Source organism: Heliangelus exortis, chromosome 14, assembly GCF_036169615.1.
Source record: "Heliangelus exortis chromosome 14, bHelExo1.hap1, whole genome shotgun sequence".
Classification (NCBI taxonomy): Eukaryota; Metazoa; Chordata; class Aves; order Apodiformes; family Trochilidae; genus Heliangelus; species Heliangelus exortis.
Window position 1 is genome coordinate 10,746,733 of NC_092435.1, and position 27,450 is coordinate 10,774,182.

General features: G+C 38.0%; 1 protein-coding gene across 1 annotated transcript in view; it reads right to left on the reverse strand.

Annotated features, from left to right (window-relative positions):
* The window catches only part of LOC139802443 (connector enhancer of kinase suppressor of ras 2-like), a 158,341-nt gene that overhangs the window by 5,571 nt on the left and 125,320 nt on the right, over window positions 1–27,450 (reverse strand). The window contains exons 16-22 of the mRNA XM_071757613.1: window positions 24,035–24,083; window positions 20,669–20,717; window positions 19,115–19,290; window positions 17,583–17,656; window positions 10,987–11,058; window positions 1,679–1,749; window positions 834–937 (exon numbers count right to left, since the gene is read on the reverse strand). Of these exons, the coding sequence (XP_071613714.1) occupies window positions 834–937; window positions 1,679–1,749; window positions 10,987–11,058; window positions 17,583–17,656; window positions 19,115–19,290; window positions 20,669–20,717; window positions 24,035–24,083 (595 nt within the window). The remainder of the gene's footprint in view (window positions 1–833; window positions 938–1,678; window positions 1,750–10,986; window positions 11,059–17,582; window positions 17,657–19,114; window positions 19,291–20,668; window positions 20,718–24,034; window positions 24,084–27,450) is intronic.

Below are 27,450 nucleotides of genomic sequence, written 5' to 3' on the forward strand. Positions count from 1 at the left end.
GGAGGGGCTTAACCTGTATCCCAGTTGATCAAACAGCATCACATGGGTGAAAACCAGTCTGAACTTCACCCATGTGATGCTGTTGTCTCAGTCACTTTCTTTGGTTCTGGCTGTGTGAGGATCGTGTCATTCACGCTGAAGAAAAATCTGAAAGAAAAATAGAGAACAGTCCTATCTGTGCTTAGAAACATAGAATGGTAGCACAGCCTGTCTAGGTTCTGTAAAATAGAAATTGTCTTATTGGCCACTAGAGCTTCTTCCTGAACAAAATGGTTTTTTTTTCGTTTTGTATTCCCTCAGGTATCAACACTTGTCTGTACACAATATATTAGAATTTTTACCACCTTCTTAACATCCTGACACTAAGAGAGAATCCTGCCACTACTGTGGTCTTGTATATACCTTCTTAAAAAAAGTGTTAGTAATAAAACCCAATTACAGAATGAATGGGATCTCATCTTTATCACTGACAACCAGTATCCAACATTCATCCTTGGAAACCAGTCTCAGTTAACACAAACACTCCTGCTCACTATATTCTTTTCATAGTCTGCAGTAAAATCAACATTAGAATATTCTCTTCCTATTATTAGATATAGAATCCCAAATCCTACAAAAAAAACCAACTGTATTTACAGTCTGGTGACATATCTGAGACCTTCACCCCTTCTCTCTTTGGCTCACGAGGAATGACAGAAGTTTCATTCCTACAGTGTGCTCTGTGTTCTGCCTTTCTGAAAATTAAATTAAATACCCAAAACAAGGAAAATGCAAATCAAGGCACAGAGATATCTCGTGGTGACCTACTTGCAAATGCAATATCTATAACTCACTGAGGGTGTTCGATGATAGGAGTCACACAGTGTTGAGGACCCTTCCTGCTTCAGGGTTAAGGAGCCATCGATGTCATCCTGGTCACTTTCACTCCAGTAATCTGCTAACAAAGCATTCCAGGTTTCACTCATGGGCTTTTCCACAAGAAAGCAGATCCTACATTTTCACACTCTCATTTGCACCCAAAGGGAAACATTTCAGAGTCTCCAAGGTGCCTTGGAGTTTCTGAGGAACAGACTTGTGAAAGTGTCTGGTTCCTAAGGGACACAGACCCATGGGAGAACCTTTTGGGCTGGCCCTCCAGAGAGCAGCTTAGACATCTGACTCCTACTGCACATAAAACCCAGCTCCTGGGCACTGACTTTGGTTGAGAAACTTTGTTCTAGATGCCAAAGTAGAGCTGAGCCTCAACAATGAATTTAGTTGTGTCAGAATAACAGGCTTCACCAGAGGGGATGGGGAAAAAGGCAAAGCTTGTACATGGGCTCAGGAGATGCAAAAAGACTTCCAAAGTATACACTGGCCTCTGTTTGTGATGCCTTCCCTTGCTTTAGGGTGATGAGCATACCTGATAGCTGGGATCCAGGCCGTCAGACCTCACCCTGAACCTCACCTTCTCTTTGTCTTTTGTTTTAAGTATTCCTTAAAATTATAACTTGGGATTTTCTCCAGTGGTAGCACCAATATAATTCTTCAAGGACACAAGTTCTTATGAAAATTGTTATTTTTAAATATGTGGAACAGATGTTAACAAAGAAGTGTGTTATTACACCTCTAACTTTGCTTAAATAATGAGCAGATCCGTATTCTCTGCTCTCCTAATTATAATCTCTGAAGCATTTACCTTCATCTGGATGAATGTCCTTGTCATCAGGTGTGTAACCAATTGCTGCCAGACCCAAACGATTCATCCATCTAATGCAACAATAAAAAAAAGAAAAATCAAAAGAGATACTTAAAAGGAAGATGTAGTGTAAATGTGAGGACATATTCATTCTAAATGTCTGGAAAAGTCAGAGACAATATGTAGTCCAAAAATAACACACTGTTGAGGCTGTTAAAATCAAGATACAGCTGTGTGGAGTGGTTAACAATTTTAGGTGAAGGATGTTCCACTTCATGTCCAGTGTTTCATTAAGAAAATATTATAGTTTATATTGGGGGAAATACCTGTAGAGTTTTCTTAATATAAGGTGACTGGATGTTTATACAAAATATAAATGGCAGAGAGGAAAAACTGAAATCACCATAGAGAGAGGAAAGTCACTTCTTAATGTTCAGCAAATGGAAAACCAAGAACCATGTGATCTTCATCATGAAAGGGAAAAAATCCCTCTTAATAGACACCTGCCATGATTTAGATGTCTTCTTATGTATCCTCTTACTCAGTGACTCTATTATTTACTAAGTCATTAATTTCCTAGTATACTGCATGTGTTTTCTGGAAGCAGCTATTTTTTTTTTTTTTTACTCTTTTTAAAGTTGCAATATATAATCTGTAAAGAATTATGCTCCTGGCTAATGAATCTTATGAAAAAAACATCTTTCAAAGACTTTGAGAAAGATGTAAGGAACCAATACATTCAGTATCAGAAGGACAAGTTTTTTGCAGATTAAACCAAGAAAACTATTCAGTGTAATTCTTTCTCACTCATACTAGAAGAGAAAAAAGGACGTGGATATATTCTTGGTCAAGAGCATGTGGAAGGTGGTACACACAGCAAGGAGGCAGAAAATGAAGGGAGAGTGAACTCTCTAAAAATAGCACAGGGTTCAGCAAGTATTGATCTGCTCTGAGCAACACACTGTGGATGCTGAGAGCAATGATCTGAATCTGGAATATTGAATATAACACTGACTCACCACGGGGCCTTCAGCAAAGCATTCTGCATAGCTTAGGACTTTCAAAAGCATCCAAGGGGGACAGCAGCATTTGCTTCTTACTCACAGGGAATTGTTAGAGGGTTTAATTTACTTGTAAAACTATGAAAAGATCAAGAGGTGTACAATAAAACTGCTTTGCCTTCCAGTATTAAAACAGAAGTAAGCAAATTGGAAATCAAAACAGAAATGAAGATTTGTTTCCACAACTGTCAGCTGCTGGGCTGAGCCTGCTCACAGCCATCGTGTCAGCCTGTCAATAACTCAGCTTTATCAGGAAGGAAATTAAATTCAAATGGATTTACAGGTCTACTGAAAAGCTTAATTTCCACAGTGCTCACCAGCATAGTTTCATTCAATAAATAGCATGCTGATGGCTTGACATTTGGTTCTCTAAGAGGCATGTTCTTTATTGCAGTTCTTGAAATAACATCATCGCCTGGCTCATTATTAAGCATTTGTATTCACTGGGTTTTCAATAGTTGTCCCTGAATTTCTAAACTCATTAGCATTGGAGCAAAATAGATTTAGTCATACTTTACCAGATGCCTTTGGCAATTAAGCAGAATGCCTCAACAGCTTCAGCTAAGGTTCTGCTTAAGCACCAGTGAGAAATTAGGACTCATTACCATTTTCAAAATTAAAACAAACTCAGCTGTTTTGGTGGTCAATGCATAAGAATTCTCATTGTCTTAAACGTCTGGCTAAATGTATCTTGTTGCTCATTGTTAATTTGAGGACTTCAAACCTCAGAAGGAAACACAGGTAACAGCCAAAGTGTAACTACTACCCCTCAAGAGAACAGAGGTATTCTTAGCATACACAGAGCACCAACTTTACTCAATGTCCACACCTGGAATTAGCAGAAGGAAATCTTCCTTCTTTTTGACTGCTCAGATTTTTCTCAAGAAGCTCCCCAGCCATGGTTACACCCACTTTCTTACCTCATCTACCACAATTTAGAGTCAGCTCTTTGTCAAGACAACAAAAAGGGCTATCTGATGACATTCAGAGGTTTATAATGGTAAAAATCTCTTCTGTAGAAAGAAAAATAATCTCAATTTTCGATTTTGTGTTTTCAAAAAAAAGCATGAATGAATGTTTTTGAGGTTAATCAGGAGTTATTGAAGTACTGAGATGAATTCTTTTCTTACAGTTAACATTTTTCTTCCAAAGAAATTGGAACTCAGTTCAAAAGGAACACTATGTAAACTCGATGAATTTACTTGATGAGCAAACCACTTTTTTTTTTTTTTTTGAAGAAAACAGGCAGTCAAGGTTATAAAAAGTTCTCTGTGGCAAGCTTGGAAACTCAGCCATTTGGTGCTGAACTCTGGACTGAATGGCTGGTGGGCAAATGTCAGGTTTGAGGAAGGCAAGGGGGGTATGTGTCAGGCTGGGAGTCCCAAAGGGAGAGATGAGGGCACAGTTAATTGGAGGTCATGCAGCACAAGACCACACCTGACAAGTCAGTGCAGTGGAAAAACCTCAGGAGGTCTTTTGTCTGATTTGGTTTATATGGCTGCTTCCCCTGGTAGCTCTTTGAATCTCAGGTGATTGGAAAAGACATAAAATCCTCAGGCAGGTGCACGCAGAGCAATCTTACATGGACATCTCTATATATCTTGGCCTCCTGAGGCAGAAAGTTGGACTCCTCTTCCTCCCTCAAACCTGTGGTTTTTCTTTGACAATTTCAACAGCTTTCATCTGATAATGAAACAACTAAACCAGCACATTTCAGTGTGGCCACTCAGCACCCCACAGGGTCTGCATTACAGATAGAAATTCCCTGTGATACACATGAAGCCACGCTGAATAGCCCAAGGATTTTTGGCTACAACATTTTATCTTCGCTGTTGAACAGCATCTCCAGAAGGTTTACTACATCTTGCAGAGGTACACTGGAACAACTTACAAGGGACCAAGAAGTTTATTCATTATTTTTTCTTGCCTGTACCTTAGTGTGCCAATAGCAGGGAAAGGTAAACCTCAAGTAAAGCCATCTAAACATAGAAGTATGTTTTGTACTTTGTCTCCATGGTTTAAATTCTAAATAAATCAGACTTGGCTTTAATTAATTCTGTTGATTACAAACAGGCACTGCTGCTGCTTCAGGATAAAATAGAGCTGTGTAGTGGGAAGTTCATTTAAATTTACTGAGATAATTCTGGTTAGTACCAGGGGATTACAGCCCAGGGCCTCTTTTGGGAGTCTGATTCTCCCCCCAGGGATGGAAAGTGAGGATTGGAAAGGCACCGAGGGCAGTGAGGAACTAAGGAGCTGTGACAATAATCAAAACTTGATGCTGACTTGAGTCATGCTTGAGATGCCCTGACTTGTCAGGAGGCAGGGGCATCATTCCATAAAAACAGTGGAGAAATGTTCAAGCGGACCAAACATCAGCGGAAAGGATTTCTCATAACCCTCCTGACCTAACAGACTGTATTAAAACCCAGAAGGTGCCATTACTCACTGTACAAACACACCAAGTTCTGCTGACTGCTCCATTCCCTCCTGCTGAGCATGACCAGGAGCCAGTCCGAGGTCAGGCTGAGGTTCTGGGACTGAAGGTGACAATAATTTTCATCACACTTCACCCACGAGGCTATCCTATTCCTTTCTACCATGCAGAGTAGGACAGCACAAGGAAAAAAACCAACCACAGAACAACTGAGACAATCTCCTTGATAACAAATTTGAAAGAACTCTTATGTTTAGGGTAGGAGAAGAAAAAGCAAAGGCAAGAGAGTAACATTTAAAAAAAAAAGTTCAAGAAAAATCAGAATGGAAGTGAAAGTTAAGTTTGACTTAATCAAGTTAGTTTTAAGTCCATTAAAATATAGAGATTTCTTTGAACTATTTATTTCATATGTAGAATTTATTCAGTGCAATTTATATTTGATTTCCGATTAAAATCTTTGTATTATACATATATTTTTTTTTACATCAGGAGAATAAGTGGATGCCAGAATTCAGTGTAAAATCTGTTTCAGTACAGAATTATATTTTGAAATTGATTTTTTACTTGTTATGCTGGCTTCTTCCTAACCAGTCTTTCTTAATGGACACCTAAAAAAAAAAAATCAATGTTTCCAATTTTTGTTCCTAAAGCACATTATATTCACTGTTTTCTAAGATTGTACAGGTAATATATTCATTTAACAGAATAAAGGTTCCTGTAATAGGTATGGCTGAAATGATGCCTTAGTTTTTCTGAGCACAAAAGAAGCCCAGGAGAGTAACTGATGTCTCACATTGAAATATAAATCTGAGCAGAGCCTTCTCACTGAGCTCATCTCTCCCAATATATCATCTCTCAGCAGCCTGCAGTTCTGCTATTTTATTTTTCACAGTTGCTGGAATTTGTTAAGCAAAATCATTCATGGGGTACACTGTAAGTACTCTCTGATTTGATAATTTGACATGACTGTGTTGATCTTGTTTCATGCGTTGTCTTCTTAGATTTGTCTGCTTGGAAAAAAGCCCCAGACAGCTCAGGAGCTGACAACTGAACCATGGCAACTGGTGCTCCCTTTGCACGTGCTTCTGCTTCATGCACTTAATGGGAACTTGATTTAATTTTATTTTTTAATGTTATTTAATCCACAAAACACGCAACCATACCTCTTTAGTCAGAAGTCTGGTTTGGTGTTTGGTTAGATTTTTATTTCCCAGTTGACCAGAGAAAAAAATGTTCACTGCTTGTCTAGAAAATAAATGACCTTTCTGGTAACAAGTGAAAAGCATTTTAGTGCGTAAATATAATGAGGTACTGCAGAGAATATACACACAATAACTTGATGAGAGACTTTAGTATTTATCTCTAATAAAACCAATAATAAATCCTAAGGAGATCTATCAAAACCATCCAAAAAATTAACTCAGGAGGAACTTTCTCTACTTGTGAAATGATGCAATTCCTCTTTCACCTTCTTAAAGAAATCAGATCAAATAGGCCAAACCAGACGTGAAATGCCTGACAGATTTAATGATGTGCACTTCTTATTTCTATTACTGAAAACTTTTAGATTTGGCAGCTTGGCATCTCCTGTGCAGCATCCCAATATGTGACTGGTGCCCACGCATTGCTCACTGAGAGGCACAGCCCTGCAAGCACAAAATCTGCTGTATTAAATGCAGATGAACTCTTTCTCTCCCAGAACTGTAGCAATTCACAATGGTATTATTTACAGCAGAATTTGATTAAGTTAATTTTGGGATTTAAACTAGTACAGAGAGCCAATACAAATCCTTACTCCTGTGCATCAGGGATAAATTCAGTCCTGAAAGCTCATTTGAGTTGCACATTGGATAACTGCAATTGTGCACTGGAAACTGCTTGAAACTCCAGTGCAATGCTATAAAGCAGTGGTTCTCAGCCTGTATTACGGAGGAAATGGTTGTTAAAAATAAAAGGGAGAGCTTTTTAATCCTTACAACTCGTTACTGGTACCTCCTGGAGTAGTATTTTTCCCAGACAGGGCATTGTGGCTCTACTATTGCACTACTCACTCCCATATCCATCATAGTTTCATCCAGTCCCTGGGGCCTGCAGCTAATTCTGATCAGGAAATTGTTTTACTTGTGCTGCTTGTATGTGAGAACAATAAATTAGAAGGCTGAAGTGGCCTCAGGCACAGACTATTTTTTCCTGGATTTGAAACAAGTCTATTGGAACAGAAAGAAAAAAAAAGGGGGGAACCCTGCTGTTTATTTACAACACCACTGGGAAGCTCCACTTCAGGTACTTCTATTTGAAAAGTACTTCTCAGATTCTGCAGAATTCTCTCCTTGCTTTTCAGCAGGCAAGGGGCTGGGGAGTATGAGTTTTTTAATAACTTATTTGGCTCTGTTTTTTCAAGAACTGTTAAATCAGGACAGACAGAGCTCACATGGTTACTCCCCTGCTCATTTCTCCAGGAACTCCTGCTTAACAGGGGCCATATCTAATAGGGGCATATATCTGAAATTTTTAGTTGCCAAGAGCCTTCCCTAGGTGCTGGCTTATTTGTAAGTGAAGTTTGGGGGAAAATCAAAACTGCAAAAGATGCCATCTGAATTGGCCAAGATGTGTCAAGGAGAATAAGATGCCCAAAACGTAAGGAAGGCAGATGAATGACTTCAGCCATAAACAAGAGCCTTTAGGAAAAGCTTTGAGTCATTTGCTTTGTTATATTCTATACACAAAAATACAGAAGATACACAGCCTGAAATTTGCTTCTGATCAGAGATTTAGTTCAGAATACTTCAGTATTCAGTTTCATTTAAAAAGAAATATTGTGCTAGAATCTTTCAGGTCTTTACTTAGAAAATATTGGGAGTGACCCCTAAAAAAAAAAATAAATCAATCATCAGTCTGTTTCAATGGGTAGCAGATACTTGTTATGGTTGTTTGAATGAATGCAAAGGATTTATGTGAGTTACTAAAACTGCAATGTTAACCCAGCTATTCAAATAAAACAGGAGCAAATTATTCAGCCTAAAATAGGGACTTTTTAAAATGAAATACTTGGAGTCCATGAGGAGATTGTGAATACACTGTACTGGATACTTCAATCACATGGAAGTTTTAAATAAAGTAGATATTGTAAAACAACTGAATATTAAATTGAGTGCTAATTTCCTTAGGAGTATTAAAGCCATAACCAGGTTATGCATGGCATGGCAATAGATGAAGCAGTTCTGGGAAATGAGACCTTTAACAAGCCTGGAATACCCCGTGAAGTGAAAGATGAGCTCATCAATTTCATTATTAATTCATTTCTAAGAACACAACCATGCTCATGTAAGACCTGACAAAACAGCATGAACATTAATTTTGCAAACCAAAGTCTGCCTGCACCATGCAACACAGCAGGAAAGATTCAGCTACAACAGGGTAACTCTATCTGCTCCACACAAATCAATTACTACCCATTGGTACACAACTCTTCCAGCAGCAACACAGTGGTAAAGGCAGATTAAAATATTCTGGAGTGGAAAAAAAATTAGTGAATCTGAAGTAAGAAAGTGTACAAGCAGCTGCTAAAACAAAACCTGATGGTAAATACTGTTGAAAAAAGGGTGTATGTTCTCCACAGACTGAAAAAAAAGTGATGCTGTGTTCCTCCCCCTATTAGAACTCCTTTATTTTTCACTGTGAAAGATTTACCCTTCTGTCAGCACGGAAAATCCAGTTAAATTTTATGGTGACAGCAGGAGCGTGAGATACCATGCAGAATATTTGCCCTATTTCCTCAGATTACATGGTTAGCAATTTGCTGGGAAGCCAGAGATTTGCAAAATGAGTATTTTAAGTGCATTTTCTATCTATGATTCTTGCTTACTCATTTCAAATTTCACACTAGGGTGTCTGTGAGCAGGAATTCCAGAGAGCATGTCAAGGCTGCAGGGAATGCCCCGGGATTGTAGTAAATCCCTCATTTGGGTTGGGGAGTGAAAGACAATTGCTATACAGGAACAGAATTTCTGAAGGAAAAAAATGCTGCAAAAAATATTTCCTGGGGAAGTTCAGCCTTTGCCATCTCTTGTGGGAAGCAGACCCAAAAAGTCAGGGAAAAGGTCATTGTAAATTCCAAACTAACATGGCAGTGTGATGTGAAACCCCTCCTGGTACCTTTCCAGCTGTGACTCTCCATGAAGGCTTTAAAACTGTCAGGAAGACAACGTCGCTGGCTCCCCAGTGTAGAAAAATCAATGAATATTGCAAGAGCAGTTTATTGAATGTATGTGAAGGTTTCCTGGTTCTCCTCAAGTCAGAACATTTTATGGTAGAATAGAAAGCTGTGATCCATGGCACTCCAACAAATCATAGCTAGCCAAGTAGCTAAAGTCAAGGGAGCAACCATGCATAGTTAAAAAGAGCTGAAGATCCTCACGTCAGTTTTGGACCAAAAAAAAAAAAAAAAAAAAAAAAGTCTCAGCTGCATTAAGTAAGTGAACACTGGAACACTATTAATATTGGAAAAATTTTCTTGACAAATTCATCTCCTAAAAACGTCATCCAGCCTGAGCAAGGTACTCCTGAGAACTGAAAGTCATCAGCAGGGGATGATGAACTGGTCTGAACTCTTCCAGTACAGCCACTCTTGTACATCAGTACAGGATTTGATGAGGAGCCACGTAAGCCACAGAATATAGATGTTTAATTTAATAATTATTTTTAGACATTGGTATTCCAAAGGAAAAAAAAAACAAACATCCAGTTGTGTCTAAGTCTGCAAACAGACAGAACTAAGCAGCTCTCAAGGTTTCAGCAGTTTATCCCAGGAAAGGTTTAAGACTTTAGAGTATGAGATCACTGTCCCATGTGCCCTTGCTTTTTCCCTCAGATGAGAATAAGCAAATTCCTGAAGTAACAGGAGGAGGTAGAACATTTGGCTCTGCCTGTGAGGACCAAGTGTACCTCCCCACCTCTACCTAACCTCTGCCTTCATCACTGAGTCACAAGAAAGAAGCACAGAATATTTCAGAAGAGATCTCAGGAGGTTGGCTCTTCCCACACCCCACCCACAGCAGCCCCTTCTTCTGCTCCAACAACTTTCATGTTGGATCAGGTGTCCAGGCCCTTGTTCAGTTCTGGATGCCCTCCCAGCACCTCTCTGAGGACATTTAAACCCATGCAGCAATGCCATGAGCTGCACTTCCCTTGCTTCTGTTCCTTGCTGGGACAGTGATGCAATTAATAAAATTAATTATTAAAATCAATAATTACTGTGTGGGGGGGGTGTTGTTTTGGGGGATTTTTTTGATTTTTGTTACTTTTTTGGGTTGTTTTGGGCTGTTTGTGGGGTTTTTTTGGTGCTTTTTTAAAATTTGGGCAAGAAAAATAAAGTCATTTTTCTAGTTCAATCCCATTCCTGTTAAAAAAATATTCAAATTGCTTTTCTCTGGCTTTAGATGATGCCACATTACCATGGCTTATCAGCAGAGCTAACCCAAAGCTACCTTATGTAGGTGGACACTTAAGCAGGAGCTTTGCTGTGTTTTACATTGTTTTTATGTACCAGAAGATTTTATTGTCCATTAATATTTGCCCTTGATCCACACAAAATTAGAAACGTGATAAACTTCATGCACAATAGCAAACAAGAATTCTAATGAGCATAGATGATACCAACACAACTCATTTCCCTCATTCCTTTTGTAGAATTGAGGCATGGAACATGACAACTTTTCAGCAGACACTGAATGGGCCAAAAGAGCTCACATACTCCCATGAAATATTATTTTCAATTATTGGACTAGCATGGTAAATAATATATAACTTACCTATTCATTTCTTCAAGGCAGTCTGTTGCAAAGTAGAAGCTCTTGATTTTGGGGTGACATGCTTTGAAGGCACTATAAGAAAAGCACAAAAAATCAAAGATACCTTTTCTCTCCTAAGAGTTTGGCTACAAAGATGGAAGACTGACCTGCTCTACAGTTTCTCAGCATTTTGCAGGTTTTGTAGGCATTGCTGGGTAACTTTATAGACAGATTCCTGCTGATCTGATTACATCTACATTTGCAGTCTAACTGGTACTTGGTAAAAAATTTCAAAAGCTTTTGAATGGTTTGGAACTGCAAATCCTTTCAAATATCCACTGATGTTACACATCAAAAAGCTTCTTGGGTAAATTTGAAAGCCAAGTATATTTATAGTGAGTATATTTAAGCACAGATTGGTTATATTCCAATGACTGATTGATCTAAAGGAATAAAGGTTTTGTCCCATCACCTCTCCTCATATATTTAAGGTTTATCTGTGGTTTGTGTCTTACTGAAAGAAATATAGAGGACTGCCAAGTTATGTGGTGTAACTGACTCATATCTGTACTGGAACTTTGATTCTAAAGATATATGATATATTGTTATTGTACATTAATAAATGAGGAAGAAAATGAATACAGGGATTAATAACCAGCCAGAAATTGCATTCAGCTGGGGATGGCATTAACAACCACACCACAGTCAATTTCTCTTTTCTTAGCCATGGGACTTGGAAGATCTCTAGAATAAGCTTAAATACATAAATAATGTTTCCTAAAATTTCATACAATATTTTTCTGGTCCTAATTATAATCTTTGTTTAATTTGAGCTTAACAGAAGCATGCAGGACAATCTAGGGAATATAATTACCAGATTTGCTTTGTTTGGAAGTAGGTAATAAAGATCCTTAAGCAGTCTTAAGTCTAAGTAGTCACCTTTAATTCCAGGAATCATTCTGTCAAGTTACTGTGAAACCAGCCAGATCCCAGGTGCTTTGCTTCTTAATCTACTCATCTTTGCTGTACTTTTTCTGCAGTCAAACTGAGTTAATTAATTCCTAATCCTTCTTCACCTGCCACCTAGCAAATAACAGTTGCCAATATTTAGATTTAAAACTCATATTTATTGTTACATTATGTTCATGGTCAATTTTTTTTGTATTTCTCCTTCTTCTATTGCAGTCTGTTCTCCCCGATGGCTTTTGATTCAAATCATTGCTGGTTTTTTTCCCCCCTCTGGTGATTTTAAATTTATGCAAAGGTTAATTTATAGAATGAAGTTCTTTGAAAAGTCCAAGTAAAATTAGACATCACTAGAATAGTTCCAAAAGCATATCCCAACCCAGAATAACTTAGAAGTCTGTACTGTTGAACTTGTGCAAGGCGTAGAGTTTGAGTAGCTCAGCATTCCTGGCTGCAATGACCTCAAGTGTGGAAAAACAGCCTGAGAGAAGGTGGCTGTGGGAGTGACAGTGCTCTGGGAATTCCTAATATTCCTTCTCCTTCCTCCCATCCCAATCCCTTCACAGCCACTGGGCCAGGGCAGCTCAATTCTGTGTTTCCGAGTCTCACTCTGGGCTGCCTGGATCCAGCCCCCCCCTGCATTGTCCTCTCTTTAGGCTCCAGGCATGAGGTAATAATCAAGCTCAAAATCTTGCAGCATGGTTGATTAAAGTTCACATAAAAATGCTTTTTACTAATACTTTTATATGGAACAATCCCTAAGCTCTCCATCAGCTGAGCAGTTATTTGAAAGCAGCTAAGAACAATAATCATATTTATGACTTTTTGTGTGTGTGTGTGAATATGATTAAAAGGAGAATTGCTGTCAAGGAAACCACAAACTCAGATAATTAAATACTATTATTTTGATTAGTTGGCAAATGTTACAAAAACCTTACACTATCATTCATAACATTTATGTTAAAATACTGACATTTATATGGTAATTGCCAGATGTAAGAATTAGATTAGGAATCATTACACATGGCATTCTGGAAAACCTGTGATGTAAAATTTCTGCTGTTAATAGGTTAAATGCAAATGAGTGTTTTAATAATTGCTCTGATTTATTGCAGTGTTCAGAGGCAAACATGAAAGCTGAAGAAGCTTCACTTGGGCACACTGATTTTCCAGTGTGTGTTATTGACAGCAATGCTCACAGGAAAAGGTCTTGCTAAGGAAAGTCCTGCAGCAGAATGGGACAGCAGCAGAGCTGTATTTCTGGGCACTTTTCCTTTCACATTAGGAGTACATTAAGGACAAGTTTACCTTTGCACAGAGGGTCTTCATAAAATGCCTTAATTCCATAAAAAAAAAAAAAAAAAAACCAAAACAGAGAGGCTTTTAATTCTTGTTTAGGCATCTGGACAGGGATAGTGGCAACTGCAGATCCTCATCTCCCCTTGCTACTTGTGTTTTGTAAATAAAAATACCAAACACATGGGAAATCCCGGCTGGGGAGGAAACTTCTGATGCCCACTAGGTGGCATCCACTTGTTAATTATATCTATTACATGGTAAGGTTTTAATGCAAGAGATTTTGATCATCATATAAAATACAGTTTTAAGTATATGCTGATTAAAGTATTTATTTTACCCGATTATAATATGATTTTTTTCCAAATAATCTTATAATTTTTATCTCCAAATTCTTAATGTGGATTTTTTGCTCCCCTCGTGCCAGCTGACAGCAACTTCAGCTCTAGCAGAACAGATGATACTCATCTGTGAAGAAGAAACGTGGAGTAGCTTTTGATGTGTGCTTATTGTTAATTACTGTGCAATTAAATAAAAACCACAGTACCTCCTCACAGAAGTTCCTTCCAGAACTTCATTTTAATACTCTGAAGAAGGAAGTAATTACTAAACAAATATTCCTGCATTGCTTGGCTGTGAGCTTGGTGTCCTCTTATCAGGGATGGATTTTTTGCTGCATGTCAGCACACTTTGCAGTTGGTCTGGACTCCTGTGGAACATCCCCACCACCCATCATTCCAGCTGCCCAACTGAGATTTAAGCATCAGTTTGAACTGGAGAGGATTACGTGGTGTATCTAAAGATTCTAATCCTCCTGATTAATCCTGTTAGAATATCACATGATGGTGTTCCTGCTTGTAAATAGGATTATTTTCCTAGACAGGAAATTTACATACGTTAAAGTATTAAAATGCCAGTTTTGGGGTTTCAAAGTCAGCCCTTTAAAAACTTTAAATATGTCACAGTTAGTGTGTGCTGCTAAGCCATGGCAAACAAACTTCATAACTACATGAATGTTCCTTGATATCTTTTTGCTGGTAATTTACTGAAAAGGTGAGCACTGACAGCTGCACTAATGCATTGTACTGTTCTATATTTACATACTCTGAAAAATAACTTCTATTGTTATGAAATGGAGATCTCACTTCTGTGGAAATTTTTGATTTAAATGTTTTGCAGTTCTTTTCTGGGCTGCAAAACACAACAATGAAATCCATCTTCACCTACCTTAATTGTCACAAAGATTGTTATTAGAGAAGCATTTAGATACACCAGCACTAAGGACTGCAGGAAAGTCTCAAGGGAAATAATTCTACATGTCTAGAGAAATATAAGCAATGCTGAAGAACAATTTTTACCTTTGCATTGGTTTGAACAGCCCAAAGCTGGATGCCACAACCTAGATGTGTGTAATGAGTACCAAGTGAAAGGGAACAATAAATTGCCCCCTGGAATTTATGGATGTAGCTGGATGGTTCCAGCAGAATGGGAGCCTCCTTTCCTGGGGCTCAAGTTTGGTTTGGTGTCTACAAAAACCTTCAACTCCATTCCAGAAGTAATAAAAATTACTGAAACTGTAGCAACCTTTAAGACCTAACTTTGTTTCTCCTTATACAATACCAGTGACATTTTGTATAGAATTCTGGCTCTGAAGTCAGAATCTGAAGTGCCAGCTGCAAGGCACACACTTCCATAAATTTGAGGCCTAAAATTTACCTTAGTTTTGCAATGAAAATTTTCACTATATGGAGAGTTTTGAGAATTAAGGAAAACATTAGTTAATGATGAACCATGTATGTAGTTCCATTAATCTTTAGTCTTGTGGGTCAGCTTCAGGATGGGGCACTGTGGTTATCAGTATCTTTGAAAATACCATGAAATTCATGTCAGGCCACATCACACAAACCTAACTAACTGAAATTTCTAATACAGGATGGTTCTTATTCAACATGAAGCTGCAGATGTTGCCTAAAAGCAGTGGAAAGTTTTTCAGTGTCACTGCAAGAAACCTCTTCTCACAGGGACAAGGTCATTCCACATCTGAATATAGCCTGGAGAGCTAAACCAGTCTGAGATAATGCCATCATTTGTATAATAATCAGGGTATCTTCATTAAGTGCATTAGTGAGGCAAATCAAACCCTTCAGAATAATGCATTCAATTACTATATATTCTTGGAAAAGTTTTCTTAAGGCTATTTTATTCAAAATATAGTAGGGACATCAGTGAGAGTCATTCTGTAGAACAGGATTCTCCAGCTGACAGGACAGCTCAAAAGCCTGCCCTATTATTCCAGCAAGATTTCAAATTCTTATGCTCAATAAGGTTTGAGCATTTCACATTGATGGCTCTGATAGTAGCAGAAATTTGAGGGGAAATCCAAGCTGAGTCCCAAAATGGTGTTAGCTTTGCTTTTGAGAGAGCTAAAAGAAAACCAATGCTGTGATTTTAGCTGGACTTCTTTATGCACTAAAATATTAGGCACACTTTTCTGCCAATTGCAGCTTAAAACCAAATCAACCTACTAAAAAGAATGAAGAATTAAGTTTCTTTCCCTTGTTCTTATTAACTGTCAAGGTAACTGCTGGTCTAGCTTTGCATTAAGGTTAAAATGAACTCGATCACAGAGAAGTAAGAGCACAGACAGATTTATATTTTCATGTTTCAAGGCTTGCAATGAATTTTAGGTTACATTCCAGCAGCTACTAAAACCCCCTATTAAATGTGGGCTTCTGGGGGCCGTGGATCAGAGCAACCCAAGCAGGGCCCTCTGCTCACAGGTGCCAGGTACACTGAAACCTAAGTGGGTGTAACTCTGAATTTACTTTCTCTGTGGTTTTCAGAGCAGCAGATGAAACAGTGGCAAATGTAAGGTGACATTTTTATGATGGGGAAATACACAGATGATAGTCCACGAAGGAAGAAATCAAAGGGAAATTCAGCAACCAAAGGGAATAGTATTAACATCTTCATTATGTTTTTACCCTTGGACCTACCTTTTCTTGAAAGGATTCAATGCCTGAAGGTACTCAGTTTTCAGTAGCATGCATAGTTTTAGTTAATCAGATTTTTTCTTGTGCATATACCCTAAAGAAATTGTTCTCCAAGAAGTGTTCTGAGGAAATATGTTCTAATGCTTAGAGAAAACATCATAAAGGTACTTCTAGCTGTGAACAATGACCTGTTTGATCTTGGCTAATTCACTGAAATTAGTTAAGTGTTTTATATTCTAACAAAAGGGTATTATTTTTCCTGTATTCTTGTTCAATATCATTATAATATCCTCAGAGGGATTTACAGTGCTCAGTTTGTGTTTAATTCCTACAGTGATACCCTCAGCTACCAACAGTAGAAGAAGTATAAATTGCACCTTCTTCTATTTCTCAGACAGACAGTAACCCCAGACACCCACAATCAATTGAAGAGGTTTAATTTTCTGCTGAGCACTCTCTATTGTAATTCACAGCATCAGTAATTTCATTGTGTGTGTGTGTTCATACTTGTAGGTCTTCTATTCCTGGGACCAAACTGGTGTTTAGTCACTGGAAAAGCAGAACCAGAATGCAGGATACTTAGTAATAAGTAGGAAATCTTTAGTAAGAGAGTATCTGTAATATTATTCTATGTAGCTCCTCATGGCAGCAACTTTTAAAAATCCAGCTGCAGTGTACAGAAGACAGATGCAAATAATTCAGGAGACTCCAGCAAAGTGCTGGTCTGAAAGCTTTAGAATTGTTCTGTAAAAGCTGCTGCCTGGCAGTGATGCATTCCAAGCCCAGCACTGCCCAAGGGGTTGGGATCAAGCTGGGGAGATGCTTTTTGCTGGGAGCAGAACCTTGTAGTAGCAATTTGCAGATCAACAGTAACACAAGGATGATTTTGGATATGGAACAGAACATTTTTAACAGCTGAGAATAACACAACAAAGAAGCTTTTCTCCTTTATGGAGGATTGTATTCACCATCCTTACTCTGATATTTTTATGGTATTTCCTAGGGGAATTGTTTCTTGCACATTTGATTCTTATCAAGATGACCACACTGAGCCTCTCTTGGCTGTATTCATTTTCTTTTTTTTCCCTTATTTTTTACTGTTTACTCTTGCAACTGGGCTATCTGGAAATCTGACCAAAGAGCTGTCTGATTCTTTGTAAGATATTTGATGGAATTTACAGTAAATTGTATCTTTTATAATAAAAGAGGAAGACCAAGGCTGAAGAGGATCCGTTATGAATTATTTACATTTTTCAAAGTTTTCTGTGTAACTTTTTGGACTTTGCAAATATTCAGTACTATCTATAACATATTTCCAAGAGCAATCCTTGAATTTATGAACAGAGTTGACACATTACTTACTGTTTTCGTCTGCATTCAATTGCTCTGTCTATCCTGAACTCAGGCAAACTAATGAATCCCTCTGCTTTTTCATCCTATCAAAAGAGAAGAAAGTGATGGTGAAGGAGAGCATAATGCTAAAAAAAGAGAGAAATGAGGAGTAGTCATTTGGGCCCTACAGTAAACAACCATCCAAATCAGTTGAAACACTGAACTCATTTCCTCCTTATGTTTTTACTTTAAAAATTGTATTTTCCTCATCATACAATGTCAGTAACTTTCCTGAGGTGACAAAACTGACAGTTCCTTAAGAGAGCTGCAGTCACTCCAATTCCCCTTTGCCAAAGATTACAGAAAACACTTTGGCACCAAATACAGCCCCTAAATTGCGTTCAGGACATCAACAGCTGCAGTCTCTGTACCACATCCTCTACATTTTAAAAATGTTTTGTGGGTGCTTCCTTTTAAAGTCACAACTGTGCAGACTGCCTGTCCTCCTGAAAATACCTGGGAAGGTTACTACACTGAGCTCCCCAGTGACTGGATGGAGGAGTAGTAACTACCAAGTCTCTCTCATCACTTTTTGCTTCTTTGGAAGTAATATCCAGGAAAGGCAAGGAGACATAGTTATCCCCATCAGATTTCTGAAAAGTATGAGCAAATGTGCTGTGAATTATGGCTTGGCTGTAAACAACAGCCTGAAAATCAGTGGGACACATACTGACTGCCACCTTGCATGGGACAATGTCAGACAAACAGCACATGCAACACACAACCTGCAGGTACTGATCATCCACAGCGTGAAGCAATACTGGTTTGGGCTGTCAAGAAAATATTAAAACTCTGGATAATGTGCTAGTAAAATTGTCCTCTTGAGGAAAATGGAAAAGATGGCCTAAAATACCAGTGCTCAAAGCAGGCTGCATGCAGACAGCTTAGATCAGGCACTGATATTCAATGCATTCCAATGGAAGAACAGCAGCCTAATGATTTTTGGCTTCTCCACTCCATTATTTTTTCCTACATATATGCAGATTGCACAAGCATAGGCCCAATGATTTTCAATACAATTTTGCCAAGAACAGCATTTTACACATGAGAAACTGCAAACTCCAGACTAATTCAGCAAAAAGCAAGAGGAACATCTATACAAGAATAACTTCCAAATAAAAAGATCTCCCAATTCAGATGTTCCCATCTGCTTCACATAATGCTTACCAAACATGAATGGTTACACTGCATCCATCTCCCCACATAACTGAAACTAAGGAGCTGAATGGGAAGATGGTGTTAGTCCAAATCAATACTATCTGTGGAAAAGTACAAAACTACTGACATATTAACTTCTTTGAGTGCTGGGAACATCTGCTGCTTTATAAAGCTTGGACATGGACTTTGGAGACTTGAAGAAATAATTGCAACTGATATATTTCAGCTAGAGTGACCCAGACCTGGCAGTTGCCTAAAATATGCAGTAAACCCAGGCTTTATTTGAAAGAATTATAAAGCTTAAGGTTTAATTTTGGCTTTCTCCAAACACAGAGGTTACTTACATTCTGGTTTGTATACCAGTACAAGGATGAATCTTTCAGAATAAACCAGTACTTTTTCCATTTCTGTGTGAAATAACCTTTGGCATCCTTCTTCTTCCACAGCCATCCTTCACAATCCCCGTGCCCCAGATCTTTGCAGGAAATCCTCCTCCTGCTCCCACTTGTCAGAGAGCTCCCTAAGAGAGCAACAAGAGGGTGAGGCACCTCATGGAGTGGAAGAGTGAAAGAATTGTTCTAAATAGATAGATATATAGATAAATATAAAAGTATATACACACTAAAGAGTTTTAATGAAGATTGGGCTCCAAATCCTTCAAGCCAAATCTTCTCCAGTTGCAGGGACAGGAGGGCTGAATGAACAATTAACTGCACAATGCTCTGCAATTTTGATTTCAGCAGGAATACAAACCAAAAAGGGCCTGTTTTATGTACTGGTGAATTTGATCTCTAGAGGGTTCACTGCATTTTTATCTGATTCATGATAGACATCATCTTTCCACAGTAAAAATGTATTCATTTAGCCCCCAGTCCAGACTCAGAGCACAACATCACCTGCACACAGATGTAAACACTTCTCCTTCTGTATTTCTTTGCTTGCTACCTTTAGCAATAGAAGGTCTGTTAAATCCTGGGAATTTTAACTCAATTTTTATGGTCAATATTTATGGTCAATAAAAAAAGAAAGATCATCCACTTCCATAAAAATGCACAAGCTTACATTTCTCCTATCCTGACTTTAACTGAACGACAATATTTTAATTTTACAGCATCCTGCTTAAAAACAGCACCAGGAGCTTTTTGTTATTGTTGTTATTTCAATACACTCTAATAGAAAGGCTCAAAATTTTAGCATGCCTTGTAAATATCAGTAAGAACAGTTTTTATCTTAGTTATGGTATTCTTTTTTTTCTGAAGAGAACTCTGTAGTTTTCTTTAAAATATCTTTCTGGGAAAAATCAAGTTTCTATTGCTACAAGGACTGTATTTGTCCCACAGCTGTGAAACAGTGAAGATATTTGGATGACATTACAATGCCATCCTTTATTCAGCATCAATCCACAACCAAGTTCTTAATGTTTTGGGCAGAATAGCAGACTGTGTTTTGTCCTGGTCTGGCTTAAAAGTATTAAAAATGTATATTACAATAAAAGGAAAATTTCCATAGAAAGGAGACTGAACCAATATTAGAATAACAAGAGCTCACTGGCTATATATATTGAAATTAATTATTATGCTTTATTTTTCTTTTGTTTATTGTTTTAACAGTCTCAAATAAGCCAGGATAAGCTAAAGGAACAGAACAGAAGGAAATAGCAAAATCTAAAGATTCTGCCTGCATTCTACCTGTCAGAGGAAATTTTACCATGGAGCCTGGCAATATGAGACCTCAAAACACTTTTATTATGTATTTTAATTTGGTATTTCACTGTGGTGTTTACTATCAAATTTTAAAATACTTGAATTAAGTTGAACTTTGACATCAGATCCAGACAGCTTATAATCAGACAAGCCATCTCATTTTCTAGTTTCAAAATGTGACCTCAGATACCTTACCTTTTGACCATTTTCTGCTTTTTACCCTGAGGGAAGCATAATGGAATGACTGCAAGAAAAAACATAATCAACTGATGAAAACCCAGTGCAGTTAATAGCAGTGAAACAGCTGGCAGTCACTACCATCCTCATGGTGATTTTAGGATTAGCTACAGAATGTCATCATAGGATCTCATTTTTGTCATTTTTCTCTTACAATTGTTATAAACTGTCATGAAGAAAACACCTCAGAGCTAAACTGCAAATTAAAATGCCATTTTTTTCCAGTTATTAATTATAATGCCAATCAAATCATTATGGATTCTTTGCATGAATGGTTATGCAGCAGTTTGAGAAGGAAGGGTTTAAATTTGTATGAATTAATTAATAAAATAAATGATACCTGAAAGCTTTTTTAAGTATCCATAAGATAGTTACACAAATATACATTCAAAAGAAACAGCCATCTCAAACATTATCCAGCTACTGTGTAAAATCCTGTGCTCACAGCTTTGACTTTTTCCAACCCCAGGAAACACTCAAGTTTTTGAGGTTGGTAGGCTGGCAGAAGAGCTCTGAGGAGAAGAATTTTTTTCTTTTGTGGCTGCATTATAAAACAATTACAGGTTCTTAAGAAAAAAACCTGGGAGCATCTCATTTCAAATATTAAAAAACAGGGGAATTACTCAACAGGTGATAAATGTCAGGGGAAAAATTACAACACAAGGGAGTAGCTGCCTGATGGGTGCTGCAATTCCCAGTGGGATAAACCAGCAGATCCAGGGAGAGAGTAGCACAGAAAAGGCAATATTTTAATTCTTGATTTTTCCTTTGAGAGGTAACAGCTCATTATTGGGCCTAGAAGAAGGGCAGCTCAGTCACTAGCAGGTATGTCTCATGCTGCCCCAACCTCCTGCCAGGGATCATCTGGCTTCTTACCCCATTTTATGGCAGCTCCTTCCCATGTGGTCAAAACCCAAAGACATTCTAGAAAAGCCCTTGTTGAAACTGTGGTACAGCAGGTTCCATCAGTGTTTGAACATCCCAACATTAAAATTTAAAAAAACTGTTTAAAATGAAAATGTTACTTAAGGTAATAAAGAGGATACAAAAGATGACAGCTCAACCTCTATCAAACCCAACAGCTAGGAACAGGCCTCCAACTGCTGCAGAGGCAAAGTTTTATTTTAAATAAAAGCAGAGGAGGGGGGGATGTTTTGCACATGCACAGGTCTGGCTGTAACCCTTTTGGAACTCAGGCACTTCCCAGCACTGAGCAGCATGGACACTTTTTGGAGACTTGCAGAAATCATTAAATCCTGGCTTCTGAGAGAGCTGGCTCTTTTTTATTTTACTTTTTATCTTTTTTTTTTTTTTTTTTTCAGCTTTTTTTTCACCAGCTCTCTGTGTCCTGCTTATCTCAGACTGCTCCCCCAGGCAGCCAGTATATGGATGCTTCACCAAAATATTGTAATTCAGACAGGTGACAAGCTCTGTGAGTGTATGTGCATTGTATCACCCTAAGATACTAAATACTCCCCATTTACTTCATAGCTCCAAAGTTATCTCTTTGTTTTGAGCACCAGAGAAGACAAAGATTAATGCTTGCTCCTGTGCTATAGGAGAGGAAGCAAATAACAGTCAGAAAATGAAAAAACAAAATGAAGTCTGCAAAAAGGTAATCAATAGGTATTACAGGATTGCTTTTTTTAAACTGATGTATTGTAAGCCCCAGCAGCAGTACTGGTCAGTCAGATTGTGCCAGCTGGAGTTCTGTGGTGACTGTGACTGGAACAATCTGTTCCATGTTCCTCTATCTGTACAAAAATGCATTAGGACAGAGTAGATATCTGTTTCTGAAAAAGAGAACACCCAATCTGACCACATTTTTAGGCTAAAAAATAGCGATAAAATAATTAAATTGCATTTTTTATGGATTAAATGTAAAGAACTGCAAGAAAAATGGAAAACTGGAGGATCCAGGCATTGGGATACTCACCAGAAGCTGGTATGCATCATTCAACAGAAAGGTTTTCAAAAGTAATGAAAATACAAGCACAACAAACCAAGGGGAACTGAAAATATTAGATCTTCTAAAAATGTAAGTTAATTAGTCTTGCCATGTTTGGTTTATGCACAATACATTCAGAATAAGAAAACTACAGAGAGCAAAAGACTTACAACACCTTGGGAATAGGTACCTAATAAGCACCACTAACTTACAAAATTCAAGCTGCATTTTCTGAGAGATAAAGGCACTACTATATAATTAACTTTGTGGTAAACACTGTAAGAAAACAGCCAGAACTCACAACTTCAAAATAACTCAGAGTTGCTGTGGGTAACAGAGAGAGGATATGAGAAGACACTGTGGTTGTCAGCATTTAAGTTCTCATCTCAAAAACCACAAAGTAGAATGTCCCACCAAATGCACACCCTCTCACCTCACCCTAAAAAGAAGCACACGATGGGGAAAAAAAGTGATGATAGAATTGCAGCTGTGCTACATGAAGCTAAATTAATGAGACCTCAAATAATCCTGGTGTAGGAGGAGCAGTGCTGTCCCAGAATCCCAAAGGTGTGAAAAATGCCCTGGAGACCAAGAGCTTCAGTGACCTGTCAGGATGAAGGGAACCAAAGCTATCAGTGCAAACCTGGTTGTCTCTGTCTCTGCTATTTTGAGCCTGAGGAGGCTTTAAGGAAATCCATTTACAAGTTCCAAACACAGCCACTGGTGCATTCAGTTGCAAAGTGCCCAAATCACGGGGCACACACTGATTTCCTCAGATGATGTGTAAGGTTGGGCTGGAAGATAAAGTTATTTAGCACCAACTTAGTGAAAAAGTGCTAAGTTGGAATAAAGAAATAGGCAGGAAATACAGGAAGGTTCTGTTGTTTGCCCTTTGTATGAAATACTTACAAAATACTAAATAATAATGTCTAGATGTTTTCCATTGAAGATCTTCAAAAGCTGAATCACAAAAATCTTTGAAAATCTTAATCCCGTGTGACAAAATAAAATAATGTCATACTATGTGTACTATTTAAATATTTTAAGATTATTTTTTTTAGTTGCATTTGCCTTCAGGACAATCTTCCCTCCAGAGGTCCCTTCCAACTGATTTTTTTCTGTTTCTCTGATTTTCCTCCCAAACCTTAGAAAATAAGCTCAAATTCTTATTAAACAAAAAACTGCATACCCACTGACCTGCTGTGGTTGCAGTAGCCAGTTTTTCTGAATGAGGAAATTATTTCTATTTTTTTATTTTTACATGTTTCATAACAGAATACTTTCAAGGTTTTTGGTATCTTAGGTATCTTTAAAAAAATATGACAATGACTTGGACTGCTGGGGTACTTTTTAGGAGTGCATTCACAAATCATTACCTTCCTCATGGATGTGCTTCCTTGACGGTCAATGACAGAACTTGCATATCTAGGACAGAGAGGAAAAAATGTAAGTAACTGCAGGAAAAAATCATGAGAATGAGTAGTGCATGTACTCACACAACCTACATCTGCAAACACACATTTGGAAATGCATAATCATGTATCAAAGTTATTTAAAATACAGAATTTAAAATGGAAGAGCCTTTAGAAATTGCTTGCAATGAAAAGAACAAACATATTCTTAATATTCTGTCTTAAGGAACACATGAATCATCTGAGAATATCTGGTTCTGATTCAATCACTGGCCTAAAAATACTCAACCCTGATTAGCTAGGATCCAAAGGAAACAAAAACAATTACTTTGTCTTTGAGACTTAAGTCTCAGGACACATAAATCACAGGATCTTTGTTGCAGGGCTAACTCCTGTGCTTTTCTTTCAGCATCAACATCATTCAGGGGTATAGAGGATCCCTAATGTCCAGACTAGGATGGAAAAATATGCATATTTTAAATAGGAAAAATGTAGAAATACTATGACCTTTTTGTTTAAAGAGTAATTTGCATTTTAAAATGTAGCAGCTTACAGATATGTATTTGAACTGATTTTGACATTTAAGACCCACCCATATGTGTTCTGTGTGTTACAAAATTGGTTTCTTCCCCTGTTATTACAGAATCAAACCCAGGATAACCCAAATTACTGCTTAGTGTGTGTCTTCCTTTCAGTTACTGCTAGCAGGATGTAAGCACATGTCTAAACACCCAGACATTAATAAGTAAGTAACTACCAAGACAAATCTGACACAACTCTCAGGGATGTACAGAGAAAGCCCAATACCTTCTTTTGTTCTGTTTTTTTTCCCCACCTTTCCTTCTTTCGTATTCTGGAAGCACTTAAACCCAGGAAATTCACAAAGACCATAGCTGCTTAGAAGTTAAAATTGAGATTATCAGAGACCCAGGATATTTTTGTGGTGCTGGTGTTCTAACAGAGTTTTCTGGGCTGGCAAACAAGGAATTCCAGTTACATTTGCCATTGGAGGGAAGCTTGGTGACCACTGCCTGTGGGCCCAGGAACAATTCTGATGTAAAGAACAGAAAATCTTAGCAAAAAAAAGAACCCCAAGTTAACTTTCCCAAACTAACTCTAAAAGCAGGCTCCATCTGCTGCTAGAGTTTTGTTGTTGGACTTTTTTTACATCCATATCCCTGTACTGGAGAAACTGGCACACTGCTCAGCTCCAGGAGGCTGAAGGGCAGAGCAAAAAGCATCACCAGAGGCTTCCCCTCAGGCACTTACAAACAGTCTTGGCCACTGATGGAAACAGGACAATGAATCAGGGTCAGCTTGGCCTGATCTAGCACAAAAATTCTTAGACAACCAAGTTCTCATTTTCCAAAGTAAGAAAAACGAGAAGTGGGAAAACCTTAAAAATGTATTTTTGTTTATGTCCTATATGTAGAAAAGTAGTGCAAGAATGGGAAAGGAACTGGAGAGAAAGGAAAAAGGAATAAAAGGACTGGGGACATGTTTGACATACTCCCAAGTTCTCTTGGTCTTATAATAGTAACAACAACATCTTTTCTAAGTCAAAAAGACAGAAAGAGGAATTCTCACTCAATAATTTCCATCATTATGAGAAATCAAATTTACCAGGAAAAACAACAACTTCAGTGTCAGTTAAAAGGATCTATTGGTCACAGGACATTTCCAGACTGCAGCAAAAGATGGGATGCATAACATTAAAATCATAAAAGTAAATAGGCATGACTTAGAAGTTCTGAGCTGTCTCTAGGTTACAAGGATCAAAAGAAACAACTGAAACCCTCCAAAAATTGGGCTTCCAACATGTGGCAAAGGAATGGACAGACACCCAGAGTGCTGCCAGGCAGATTTTGTCATTAGAGCTCCATTTCTGTCTGCCCATGAGAATGCCATAAATGCACTTCAACCCTGCTGGGCATTCCCCCCCTGATTTCTGGTCTGTTTCTTTAATCATGGCTTTGACCCATCTGGAAAGTGTCAGCTTCAATGCTCCCTTTCTTTCTCTCAGCCAACATACAATATGAATAATACATCTGTGTTTTTATCTGAAAAGTCCCTAGTCAAGTTTTATTTGCTTCAATGCAAACATAATAATGCATCTTCTCCCTGTAATCACAGACTCTCACCAGGAAAAATGCTGTGAAGTTGGAGAAGGAGTCTGCAGTCAGGCTCTGACAGCTCTCCAGAAGTTGGCATCTTCTGAGGGGACAGCAATAGGTGCTCTACCCCAGTGAGCTTATTTGTGTTTTATTTGGGGACAGTTTTCAACAAGTTGCAGGAAGTGGTTTGACTGTGTTTTCTTTTAAGGTTTAACTATCAAATACTCCTCCTCGAATCTAATTATTCCCTAAATATTCAGATCTAGAGACCACAGCTCTTGTCCTCTCTCCAGACAAGAAAATTATCAGTGTGAATGTGGCAGAACCAATTAATGTAGACACAGAGAAAGCCTCCTGTGTTGTCTACTCTGGTTGAAAAACTCTGGATCATGTTTGGTTGAGTTATTCCTCACCTTTCTTTTTAGGAAAACAGTTTTTACAGAGGTGGAAGGGAAAAGAATGAAAGAGGGTGTGAATGGTGGGGGTGAGATGAACCAGAAAGGCACGTGGAGCGAGAGGGTTGGAATGGCCTGGGCAGATACTTCTCAAAACAATTACAGCAGTTGATCTACTAAATGCTTCTTTTCTTGTTTGTGTACAATACTGCTTTTGAAGGAAACTGCAGAATCTAAAAAAAAGATGACCAACCACTCAAGAATAACTTCTATGAATTTTAAAAAACCAATAACAAATAAAAAAGTTCTTCCAGGCTGTTTGCAAAACTTTCATTGCGTATTGTGACATTTAAAAAGGCAAAACATAGAGCAAATAACAGCAAAACTGTAACTGAAATTTGATTATATAATAAATCTCATTCTAAAATATTTATTCTACACACAATTTCCCCCAGCTGGTTTCTGAGCTACTCCAATTTGGCAGATATATAGAGGACTTCAGTAATGTCTACCCTGAGCTCTGATACACTGTGCTCAGCTGTGTGTCAAATACTGGAATGTCTGTGGATAAAAGGGTTGCCTCCCTCCTTACATCTTCTTCAGAACTATGACCAAAATGCACGTTGCAAGCAAACTGAAACAAATACGAACAGGCAAGAAGAATTAGAAATAAAGGCACTAAAAACCAAGAAGAGATGAAGGTTGAATCCAGTCTCTCTCTGGTCTCAGCCCTAGCTGCTGAATACTGACTCAGTATTCAGTCAGAATGCTGAAGCTGAACAAAGGGTTGGAGTGGAAAGATCAACAAGAATGAGCCAAAAAAAGATGGAATGACTTTCACCTAGGTAGAAACAAAACACAGAGACTTTAA